Genomic DNA, 13,280 nt, shown 5'->3' on the forward strand with positions numbered 1-13,280 from the left:
AGGAAATCAGCTTCTAATGTATAACCTTTTAACATGGATCCAAACATCACTTGATGTTTAATGGAATATAAAATGATATTCGTATAATTTTGAATCCTGGCTGTTGTAGAAAGTGAAAATAGCATGCAATGTGAAAATTTCCCCTCTCATCTTTAGTGCCACAGTAAACAAAGTGGTCTTATTGGGAGAATGGAGAGATGGCTATCAGTTAAGAGCACGTGCAGTTTTTCCAGTAGACTTGAGTCTACTTCCTAGCACGCATATCGGACAGCTTGCAATTGCTTATAACTCCAGCTCCAGCGTCCTCTGTAGACACTTGCATGCAAATGGCATACATTCACACAGATATATCTACATAAATATAAAGAAAAACATGTCTTTTATAAAGTGGTCTTATTTGTTTGCTTTTGAAAAAGATGTGTTCCTTAGTAACTTCATTATTCTTTAATAAAAGTTGATGCCAAAAGTTAGAAAATAATATAAATTTCATAAATATTTATTGGCAATTCATTTGCCAGGCACAGTGCATTATTTAACTACTGAGCAATTATTTGGCATTTACAGTTGGTTTAACCTGTTTGGAGCTTTGGGCATATATAATAATAATTTGCAAATAAAATGGAATGGGCTGAGTTCTCAATTTGCATTGTATGACAGTGTTTATTGGTCGGAATAGACCTTTGTGTATTTCACTTTGCCCTTGATTTCACTAACTGTGATGTTGGATGGAGAGGAGTATTTCAGTGGCTTTATAATCTATATTTATTAAGAAAGAACCCATGTTGGGTGGCACCCTAATACCTGAAATTTCATCTCTAGGGGATTCCATGCCTTTGATAAGTTAGTAGGCACCACAGTCATATGTTTTGTTTTCTATTTCTATTTGACTTGTTACCTTTTCATAGTACAGCAGGTTCATCTCCTTCTTTTCTTTTTTTTTTTTTTTTTTTTTTTTTTTCTTCTTTTATTTATTTTTTTATTCTTTTTTAATTAAAATTTCCACCTGCTCCCCGTTTCCCATTTCCCTCCCCTCCTCCCAAATATTGCCCCCTCCCCCCACTCCCCTCCCCCTATCCCCACTCCTCTTCTCCTCCCCCCACACCATTCCCCCTCCCTCTCGATACTGAAGAGCAGTCCAAATTCTCTGCCCTGCGGGAAGACGAAGGTCTTCTATCTACGTCCAGGAAGGTGAGCTTCTAAACAGGCTAAGCTCCCACAAAGCCAGTTCATGTATTAGGATTGAAACCTAGTGCCATTGTCCTTGGCTTCTCATCAGTCTTCATTGACCGCCATGCTCAGAGAGTCCGGAATCAACCCATGCTTATTCAGTCCCAGACCAGCTGGCCTTGGTGGGCTCCTAATAAATCAGTTCCACTGTCACAGTGGGTGGGTGCATCCCTCGTGGTCCTGATTTTTTGCTCTTGTTCTCCCTCCTTCTGCTCCTCATTTGGACCTTAAGAGCTCAGACCGTTGCTCCAAATTGAGAATCTGTCTCTACCTCGATCCATCGCCAGATGAAGGTTCTAAGGTGATATGCAAGAAATTCATCAGTATAGGATAGGGTCATTTCAGGTTCCCTCTCCTTAGTTGCCCAAGGTACCAGCTGGGGACATATTCCTGGACACCTGCGAACCCCTCTAGAGTCAAGTCTCTTGCCAGCCCTAAGATGGCTCCCTTAGATAGGATATATACTTCGCTGCTCCCGTATCCATCCTTCCTATATCCCAACCATCCCAATCCCCCGAGCTCCTCCCATCCTCCCCTTCTCATATTTCTCATCCCATTTCCCCTTTGCCCCATGCCACCTCACCCGCAAGTTCCCAGTTTTTGCCCTGCAATCTTGTCTACTTCCCCCTCTCCATGCGGATGACTATATGATTTTCTTTGGGTTCACTTTCTTATTTAACTTCTATAGGATCACACATTATATGCTTAATGTCTTTTATTTATGGCTAGAAACCGATTATGAGTGAGTACATCCCATGTTCCTCTTTTTGGGTCTGGGATACCTCACTCAGGATAGTGTTTTCTATTTCCATCCATTTGCACGCAACCCACTGACTGGGAGAAGATCTTCACCAACCCTGCAACAGACAAAGGTCTGATCACCAAAATATATAAAGAACTCAAGAAACTAAACTTTAAAATGCTAATGAACCCAATAAAAAAATGGGGCACTGATCTGAACAGAGAATTCTCAACAGAAGAAATTCAAATGGCCAAAAGACACCTAAGGTCATGCTCAACCTCCTTAGCGATAAGGGAAATGCAAATTAAAACAACTTTGAGATACCATCTTACACCTGTCAGAATGGCTAAAATCAAGAACACCAATGATAGCCTTTGCTGGAGAGGTTGTGGAGAACGAGGCACACTCATTCATTGCTGGTGGGAATGCAAACTTGTGCAACCACTTTGGAAATCAGTGTGGCGATTTCTCAGGAAATTTGGGATCAACCTACCCCAAGATCCAGTAATACCACTATTGGGAATATACCCAAGAGATGCCACATCAAATGACAAAAGTATCTGTTCAACTATGTTCATAGCAGCATTGTTTGTAATAGCCAAAACCTGGAAACAACCTAGATGCCCTTCAACGGAGGAATGGATAAAGAAAGTGTGGAATATATACATATTAGAGTACTACTCAGCAGTAAAAAACAATGACTTCTCGAATTTTGCGTGCATCTCCTTCTTTTCGAGGCTCCTTGAGATACCTTTAGTTCCTCCTTCTTCCCAGAATTCTCTTAGTCTGATTCTCCTGCCTAACCTATCCTGCCAGCTATAGCCTAGTCAGCTTCTTTATTAAACCAATTACAGTAACATATATTCACACAGTGTAAAGGAATATTCCACATATGTGTATATGTATTTCTAAATATAAGAAACATAACCTTGTTTAGCACATATAATGTTCCTTATATGTGATATGTTTTCAGGGCTAAGGAGCTCATCCGTCCAATACCAAATGGAAGGAATATGTATGAGTAACAATATGCAGACTGGGAGGGTTGATTTTAATAAAAAATAAATTTAGCTTTATAATTATTTAACAATTAAAGTGGAGTAGAATTTTATAAATCATCAAAATCAGGGAGAAACTTGCAGAATGTTAAGCATAAAACTGTGTGCATGTACACTGACAAGCAGTTGCAGAACTATTTGGGTAAATGCTATATTTATCTAAACATATAAGTTTCTTAACTTGAAAGTAGCATAAACCTAAGAGATTTCATCCCTAGTCATCTCCGCTAATATTCTGGAAAATCTGAGATAGCTCTAATATGATATACTCTTTGTATTTACCATGGATCTAATATAGTGTTCCCTTTCTAGGATTATTGTTGACCATGGATTTATGTTTACCATTTCCCATGGATCTAGTGTGCTGTGCTTTTTCTATGTCTACCACTTCCCATGGATCTAGTGTGCTGTGCCTTTTTTATGTCTACCACCTAACATGTACACATACTTTTTTTCAGGTGCAGCAGGTACAGACAGTTCAGCAGGTCCAGCATGTCTACCCAGCTCAGGTGCAGTATGTGGAAGGAAGTGACACAGTCTATACTAATGGAGCAATGTAAGTCCGATGCTGAGGCTGGGTGAATTCCTCCAGCTCAGGGCAACACTGCCCTAACACTGTCCTCTGCTCCTGCGATTGTTTGCATGATTTTAACATTTTTTAAACCAGAGCAGAGTTATTTAAATTAAACTGATATTTAAAAGTTTGTCTGTATTTGTTACTAAATACACTCATATTTTCATCTTACTTAGCTTTCCCAGAATATTTTAGATTGTTGAAATTGCATGTATTTTAATAATTTTCCCTAAATTGAGAAAAGCTTGTGTTTCTTGTTATTTATGGCCATGTTTTAATAATGCCTTAACATCTGTGATTTTCTAAATGTTAAGATGAAAAGTTCATCTGAAAATTTTTAAAAAATCATTTTGGGAATTTTGTAGACTTCTTCACAGTTAAATCTGTATGAGAATAATGATCTTCTATGAATCTTATTTTCCTATCTAAGTCTGTCCACTCACAACTGTCTTATCTCCTTTGACTCAGCAGTAGAAGCAATTTGCAAATTTATTGGCTTTTTCAGCCATTTTGAATTGCAAGTCGGTGTATTATTATAAATGAAGAAACTAAAAATTTCTCCAAGTTGTCATCAGTGATTTCATCCTGGGTTTTTGTTAGCAGAGTTTCTGAATGTCCCTAAGTGAATTTAGGTTCTCTCAGTGTCTTGCTTTTGGCCCTGTAGTGTCTCTGTTCCTTGCATCCCTGGAGTATGTGTTCCTGCAGTAAGTTTGTCCTCGCATCCCTACAGGGTGGGCACTCCTCACATCCCTGCTGAATGGATGCTTCTTGTATCTCTGCAGTGTGATTGCTCCTCAAGATAATGCTGCTGTCTTTGCTTCTTTTTTCTCCATGGTTACTTCCACTGATCCCAATGATATCACCCTGTGAGCTCTCAGAAAGCCTGGATTTTACTCACTACAGTAACTGTCAAAAGATGAGCATGCATGACAGAGTACAGTTGAAGTCATGTATCATGCTGTTTTGACTAAAAGCTTATATTTGGCTTAATTGTGTGTTAGTATTATAAGAGTGATACATGCAAAATATTCTGAACTTTTTGTTATTCCTTTAAATTAGAGTGGGGTATGCTCTAACCAAATTTAGCTGTCAGAAGATTCCAGGATGCATTTAGTTTTCTTGACCTGGGGTCTGCGTCATGATAGAGAGCGGGAGATGGAAAGAAAGCTCTTCTTTGTCTCTTTTTCTATTTCTAGGTAGAATACAAAGTCACGGTTTCATTCTGGCATTTCAAACCTAGCTTGTTTTCGTTTGCACTCGTCCCCCACTCCCTCTTGTGACAACAGTTTCCCCCCTTATATCTTTCCATATGTGGCAGTGCTCTTGTCGTTTTCATAATACATGTCTTCCCTGCTTTTGAAACCGTTTTCATCTTGTCCCCTTCCTGGGTTATAGTCTGTGTTTACTCTCACTCTTAATTATACTTTCTCTCTCTCTCCCCCTCCCTTCCCTCCCTCCCTTCCCTCCCTCCCTTGTCTCCCTCCCTCCCCTTCCTCCCTCCCTTCCTTTCCCCCTTCTCTCTCTCTCTCTCTCTCTCTCTCTCTCTCTCTCTCTCTCTCTCTCTCTCTCTCTCACACACACACACACACACACAAAATTAGGGGCTGAAGGGAAGGCTTAGCAGTTAAGAGCATTGGCTGCTTTTCCATAGAATCAGGTTTGATTACCATTATCCAAGTGCAAGCTCATGATCTTCTGTAACTTGCATTCCAGGGGAAAGACCTTTTCTAGCCTCTGTGATCACTAGGTATGCACAAGATACATATATCCAAAACATTCACATGCAGAAAAAAATTTTAATTAAAACAATAAAACTTGAATCTGCATTAGAGAGAGACTATGCAACATTTTTGTTTCCAGGTTTGGGTTACCTTATCTGATATGCTTACAAATTCATCTATCTTTTTCTGTAGGTTTTGTAACTTGCTATTCTTTATGGCTGAATAAAATGCCATTGTATATATTTACCATTGTTTATATTTTAATAATTTGCCAAAAAATTGATAAGATTGGTGTGCATGTCTCACTGAGGTAGTATATAGAGTTCTTTCTTCGATTGTATGCTGTGGTGTGGAATAGCTATATCTCATGGTAGTTTTAGATTTTTTTTTTATAAAATTCAGCACTTATTTCCATAGTATCTGAGTCAGGGTACCTTGTACTAGCAGTGAATTAAGGTTATTCTCTCATACTCTTGATCATATTTGATATATTTTGCTCTTTCAGTGATAACCATACTGACTGGTAGGAGAGGGACTCTCAGTGTAGCTTTGATTTACATTTCTCTGTTGCTTGATTATATTGAAACATATGAAAAAATATTTGTTGTCAATTTTTTTCTTCTTGGAAATGAGTATTTGGTTCATTAGATTATATATTGATTGATTGCACACATATGTGTGTATTTAATTTTTGCAGTTCTTTATATATCCTAGGTAATAATACCCCTTCTGAAGTATAACTGACAGAATTTTCTACCAATCTGTAGGCTGTCTGTTCGCTCTGCTGACAGTTTCTTGGCTTCCCAAACCTTTTTAATTTCATGTAGTTGATTTTATCAGCTCTTAGAATTGTTTCCTTTGTTATTAGAGTCCTATTCAGATCCCATTTATCAGTTCTTAGGGTTTTACTGAATGCTTTTAGAGCCTTGCTCAGAAATATGTGCCTATAACTGAGAATGGAATATTTGTCCATAGCAGTTTCCAGGTTTAGGAAATTATTTGCTGTCATTTCAATGAATTAATTGTCGACACCATTTGACTTCCTTTCAATTCCTTCTAATTCATAGATTATTGAGTCTTTTTAATGTAGTTAGACATTTCATATGCTTTGATCATCCTATTAACATTTAAAAATACGTTGTCTTAATGTATCATTGTCTTGACTTTGTCTTTTTCTTTGAAACTCATCCTTATACTTAGTCATGAAACATTCTTTTGTAATTTTCCAATTTGATTGGCTTACATTTCCTTGTTTCTGTTTGTTTCCTCCTCAGTGTCTCAATTTCTTGGTTGAGATTTTTAGCCATGTTTTAAAATTTGTACTCCAAGTTCCTAACCATTTCATTCACTGCAGTTACTTTCTTGTCTAGGTCCTGAATGGGATTCCATATTTTGATCATCTGCTCAATTAAGTGATCTTTATGGCCACTGATCTTTTAAGAGAGAGAGAGAGAGAGAGAGAGAGAGAGAGAGAGAGAGAGAATCTAAATTCTGTCTTTGAAATTTTAACTATCTTCGAGTCTTTGCTTTCTATTTTTGTGTAGTTGAGAGGTTGTGGGTGCTGCTAGAGGCCACTTAGTTGTTAGTTGTCATTGTCCCTGATAGCTAGTGATAGCTAGCTATAGAGACTGAGAATAACGGGGTTTGTATCCTTCAGGTCTGTATGGTGGAAGCTAGGTGGCCAAGAAAAAGGGCACTTGAGATGGATGTTAAGGGGGTCTGCCAGAGTGGTTCCTCATTGGTCCTGCTTTAAGGTATAGTGCAGGCCTATCAGCTTCACTACTCAGGAGGATGTGACTTTGAGCTTGAAATGGAGATAGCTTCTCAGAAGTGCTTTGTGACTCAGCTGAGAAATTGTTATAAACATTAATTATTGCTCTTAAATGTTGTGCTTTGTTTGCATTTCTCTGTCCTCAATTCTTCTTCACATTGTCTTTTGGATAATTTTTAACTTTTAATTTAATTCTTAGTTAAATTTTAATTTAATGTTGAATTTTTTAAACCAATTTTTAACATTTCAACTGGACTTTTACATTGTTTGTTTATATGAGTGTGTAGTATTAGGAGCGGCGGGGCTGCTTCCCACCGCCACCCGGCTAGCTTTACCCGAAATAATTACACGGAAACTGTATTCTTTTAATCACTGCCTGGCCCATTAGCTCAGCCTCTTATTGGCTAGCTCTTACATATTGATCTAACCCATTTCTAATATTCTGTGTAGCACCACGAGCTGGCTTACCAGGAAAGATCTTAACCTGCGTCTGTCTGGAGTGGGAGAATCATGCTACTCACTGACTCGGCTTCTTTCTCCCAGCATTCTGTTCTGTCTACTCTGCCTACCTAATTTTCTGTCCTATTAAAGGGCTAAGGCAGTTTCTTTATTTAACCAATGAAATTAACTCCTCCATCATGAGTGTGAGTTTGCCACAGTGTGTATGTGGAATTTTTTTTTTTTAAAAAGACAACTTGTGGGAGTATAGTTTTCCTTCTACCGTGTAAGTCTAAGAATTGAACTAAAGTTATCAAGCATGAAGTTATAAGCCTGTGCCTGCTAAACCACCTTGGCCCTTAGCTCTTTCTTTTATATATGTAACTATCCCACATAATAAATATGAGTTCATGGTTTTATGTACTTGTAGAGCCTTAGAAAAACAGTATCTCTGAAGTTGATTCTTTAAAATTGTGGGACCTGTATAAGTGCAGAAATGATTCCCCAGGAACTGTCTAGTGCCAACACTTACTTTCTGTGGCCACTAGCACGGTTGATTAGATCATAGCTAATGAGGTCTAGGTCATGAGTTCACTTGCTACAAAGTCCAATTAGCTTTGATCTGGACTGTGTGGGCATAGATTGCATCTTCAGTTCCGAGTATTGTGACAATGAGCACTTTTGGTCATGATAGATAAGACATGCGTCTAAGATCCCTTGTCACTGGCAAATATACACTTTGAATAGAAGTTCTAAAGTATCACTTCTGTACTTAATAAGGAAATATCATTATGTTGCTATGAATTATATTCAGGATTGTAGTGATTAGATGACTATGAATATTTTTTCTCAGGCATCAAAATAATTACTTTTTCAGCATAAGCTGTTAGAATCTGTTTTGTGCTTTTACACTGTTGCCATTAGACTGCATACAGTTTGTGTGTCAAATGCCCATCTGAGAATACGTGTATTCTCTCTTTGTGTTCAGAAGATTTCCATATATGTTAGAAAAGAAAATATCTATTCTTCTGTTGTCTCACACAGAATCAATAGGCAGCTAGTATTTGATCTCTGACTTAGACCCCAGAGTCCCACTTCTGTGTGATAACAACCACATTTTGCTAATGATCGTCCTAGGGGAGAGGGACTCTGATCATTGTCATGAACTTTCAAGCACCCAGTACATGACCCTACAACCCTCACATGCTCAATACTTCTGATTCTCTGTGCCCGTGTTACCAGCATTTCTGTGTCGTGTAGACATAAGCACGGGGTCTCACTCAAGAAGTGATGACAGAACTCACAGATGCGAGTAATCACTCATGAGAATGTGTAATCATCATCATTTCTGAAACTAAAGTGTTTACCTAGTTCTCGCTGCGAATATTGACAATTACTGCTAGCATAACAGGCTTAGCGGTGTGGTTTAGTAAGTAGGCCTGTAATTCAGTTGAACAATTGAGACTACTTTGCAGTGCTGGGTGTTGGCACAGAATCACTTTTTACTCAAGGGAAAGGGTAACGCAGTTCATTCCTCTCCTGCTCGTTTTATCCTTGTTCTTTAGGTACCTAAGTTGCATAATTTGTTTATTTCCTTGCAGTGGTTCTCCCAAAGACATTTTGCAAAATTTAGGTCCTAGTTATCTCTGTTTGTACAATTTCATTTTCTAGTCATCTGTGCTACCATGGTTGAACTAACTGAGGAATGTCACATACCAAAGGAGAGTCCGTTGCATCCACAATCTCTTGGTTTTCATAATCAGGTTTTTAAAAATAGTTATTTTTCTTCATCACATCTCCTGACTTTTAGCCCTCCAGCTCATTCCTACACTCTATTCATCAGAGAGAAAAGAATGATATAACCTATCCTGTGTCAAAGTTAAGACATCTGTTTTACAGGGGGTTTTCTGTGTAAGCCGTTTAGTGGAACATCTGCTGTTTAGAGGTGATCAGCTTTTAGGACGCGGAGGTGTCTGTGTGTTCATATCTGTGCAGTATGTGGATTCGCGCCTTCTCAGCTCTTTTTGTTTGAAGGTACATTTATCATCATCTCAAGTGTGAAATCTCCCAAACCATGTTTCACAAAATGTGAGTCCCTTAAAAGCATACTGTGGTTACATAGATGGAGAGGATCCCAGTTCCTAATAGAGCTTTTGAGGTTTTAAAAAGTTTTTTTAAAAGTCCTGTATTTAGGACAAAAGAAAGTCACAATTTAGGAAAGAAACTAAGTATTTCAAAAACTTTTACACACTACACTTTGGGAGGTGACACTTTTGACATTTGTAATTTATTCAAAATCCATAAGCATGTGAACAGAATTGGGACTCAATTTTCTAAAAGTTCCCTCTTGAAAATCCTGTGGTTAGTACATTTTCTGAAGGCCTCCACTTCCCTCTCCCATATACTTCAGATGATTAATAAGAAACCTCTTCAGGTTATTCTTTTCCCCCTCAAGTGACACAGCTAAGTTTCAGAATTTGCAGGTGAAATTATGTTTTCTTATTATCTTTAAAATCCTCTTTCCTTAGGAAAAAAAAAATGATTCTGTAGACTCACCGTGACTAAGGAGTGAGGATGCTGTCTTTAGTGGCCTTCAGCTGATGCACAGGAGTGGGTGTCAAATCCGCTTCCCACTTACAGCTCACCCAGCATAGCTGGTTCCATAGGAGACCTTGGAGAGAAAGTTGACCATCTGGGAAAGGAGCTTGGTTGTTTCTTTCTAATTAAAGAAAGGCTTCTAATGTTAGCTACATAAAAAATTCCTGTCTCTTCAAAGATGAAAGACATTCAAATGTAGCTTCCTAGAATGTCAGAGGTGGTAAGATAGAGAACATTTATCCCTATTCCTTTTACAGACAAATAAACTGCAGCTCAGATAGGTAGAATCCACATTTTCTTACCTCCAGCATGCAGTGCTGTTCAGTGAAATGTAGCCTTTTGATTGTGCCTTATTTGGAGTTTAGAGGAGGAAAATGCCAGTTCCTGGTGTGTGTGGGGGAGCCGGTTTCTTTCCTTCCTTCCTTCCTTCCTTCCTTCCTTCCTTCCTTCCTTCCTTCCTTCCTTCCTTCCTTCCTTCCTCCCTCCCTCCCTCCCTCCCTCCCTCCCTCCCTCCCTCCCTCCCTCCCTTCCTTCCTTCCTTCTTTTTTTTTGAGACAGTATTTCTCTGTAGCTTTGGAGTCTGTCCTGGAACTTACTCTGTAGATCAGGCTAGCCTTGAACTCACAGAGATCCACCTAACGTCAGCCTCCCAAGTACTAGGATTAAAGGCATGTGCCACCAGTGCCAGGCTTTCTGGTTTTTTTTTTAATATTTTATATGAAATATTTGCATAGTTCTTATAGAAAGAAAAGAAACTTGTAATTTTAATGGCTAATTATTAAATAGTTCATTATTATTCCCATGAATGCCTTTATGGTTTTTATTAAATTAGTCTAATTCTTTATATTTATATGATATATTTTATAAATATTTAAGGAAAATGAATGCATTATTTAGGTAGAATTAGAATGTGCAGGAAAGCCTACCTTTACTGAGTCTACAGCATCAGATACTGTAATGCAATACATTCTCATGTTACTATATATTTATAATGTGATTTATGGTATAAAATTTGCAAACTATTTTATTTCTTTAATTTATTCCTTCCATAACCTTGTTGGATTTTATAATGTCAAGCTTATTATTGATGTGATATCCAAACACCTTGATAAAATGGAAAACACATAATGAGAGAAATTGTGTGTATGGCCGTATACACGAGGCACTAGATGCTCAAAGTAGGACACAAAGTGGTTAGAGTTGAGCTCCACTGGCCCAGTCATCGTGATGGATAAGTAAGGAGAGAGTATTCAGGGTTATGGTTAAAGTTTAGCTCGATTATCTCAGTCTTTCTGATGAAAAAAGAAAAGGAGAGAATAGTCAGGGTTATACTAGCCACGGCATGCACACCAAGGCGTGATGGATGCAGATAGCATTAACTAGCTGAATTAAATGGGTGAGAGTCCTCAGCTCTGAAGAAGCTTCTGCCAGCAGATATGTACATATTCCCACAACCATATCCGTTACTCATGTGTATGGAGAATAATAGCAAGGTTTTGCTTTGGCTGTAGAAATAATATGACAAATAATTTCATGATTCTTAGCCTTTGGCAGTTTGTGTGAAGCAAACAAAATGAACACAGAGCACCTTTTTAAATATGCATAAAACTGCCTAGAAAGTTTGCTATTTCCAGAATGTTCAGGAGATTTCTGGGGAAATAGTACTGAAACAAGAAATGAAGGATGCACTCAGTGTTTATAGTGACAAGAACTCTTTGCTTTTCTCTTGGTGGTGTCTTTTGTTTTTGTTTTGGTTTTTTTTTTTTTAAAAAAAAAAACATTCTTCAAAGCTGGGTATGGTAGCACATGCCTGTCTGGCAGGTGGGAGGCTGATATAGGAGGTTCCTGAGTCCGGTCTATCCTGGACTACATTGTGAGACATGCATGGTCTCATGAATACCATAACTGTACAGACCAAATACTACTGCTGCTGCTGCTTCTACTACTACTATTAGTAGTAGTAGTAATAATAATAATTATACATTCTTGATATTGATTCAGGAGCTTAAGCATCACTTGTGTATGACTTGGTTTGGCTAGGGCTCCAGGGATACCATCAAAGTAATGCTTGCTTCCCAAAGATTAGAAGCCGTGCAAGGCTCTCATGGCCTAATTCTCGTATCAACCCAGCATTTGAGAAAGTCTCCTCCATTTTCTATTTAAATATATGAGTTTTTTGTCAAAATCAAGTTCAGACAATCCACATCCTGCCTTTCCTAACTGTGTCCCTTCTTACAGTCTTAGCCACAGTGCGTCTATGAAACAGCTAAGCCAACTGTACAGTTCCAAGTATGATGCTCTGTGGCTTTAGCTTGATCTCCAGTGCCTGCCCCCTTCTCTTGCCTGTGCTTATTTTCTAGCTCATGAATCCTTTCCAACTAGAAGAAAAAATGAAAACTGAAGTAACTTGCTTTCCACTGCCTATTTTCATTGCCTGCGTGAGGGTTCTGTGGATTTCATAGTTTTATTTGCAGTGCATGTATATTACTGATGTCTATTGAGAATTGCATGAAGAAGGCACATCTGGAAGATGGAATGATTCCGGTCCCTTGATATGTTTCTTTTAAGCTCTAGTAATAATGTCTACATTGATAGAACTGCTGAAAGGCCTGTGAGGAGTGCCTGTGGTAAGGACAGACACATGAAATCAATCTGAGAGGAAGAGCTTAAGATGAACTGCTAAAGGTTAGGACAAAGGAAGAGAGACAGGGGGAATAAGAAAGCTTTCCAAGTAAAGCAAGAAGGGTGGAGAAAGTGGTATCTCCTAGAGAAAACTGATGTACAAAATGTCCAATGTGTTATTACTGAAGAAAGCTTTTAAGAATGTGACCATACCCAAGTCCTGAGATTATGTACAAACCAGCCCTGGTTCTTCCTATAAGGTTTTGAGCATTTTTGAAGGAAAAGGAGAATTCTGAAAGCAGGGATCATAACAAGAATTTTTTTAAGCAAAATTTTTTCCACACTTGTATCTTATAAAAATTCCCATAGCAGAAAAATTAAAGGCAAATTGGAAGAGAGCCAGGTTTGAAGAAAGAAAACCCATCAGAGTGCAACTATAATAAATAACATTGTGAATTAAAGATTATGAGAACGGAAATGAGAACTGTAGAGTTTCACATTTTATTTAGAAGACAGTTCTTAGACTTAA

At 38.2% G+C, this 13,280-nt stretch overlaps 1 protein-coding gene across 7 annotated transcripts in view; it reads left to right on the forward strand.

Annotated features, from left to right (window-relative positions):
• The window catches only part of Rfx3 (regulatory factor X3), a 251,670-nt gene that overhangs the window by 137,883 nt on the left and 100,507 nt on the right, over window positions 1-13,280 (forward strand). For all 7 annotated transcript variants that reach the window (XM_057777838.1, XM_057777834.1, XM_057777837.1 and 4 more), the window contains one exon: window positions 3,486-3,583. In XM_057777838.1, coding sequence (XP_057633821.1) covers window positions 3,486-3,583 — 98 coding nt within the window. The remainder of the gene's footprint in view (window positions 1-3,485; window positions 3,584-13,280) is intronic.

Source organism: Chionomys nivalis, chromosome 8 (genome assembly GCF_950005125.1).
Source record: "Chionomys nivalis chromosome 8, mChiNiv1.1, whole genome shotgun sequence".
NCBI lineage: Eukaryota > Metazoa > Chordata > Mammalia > Rodentia > Cricetidae > Chionomys > Chionomys nivalis.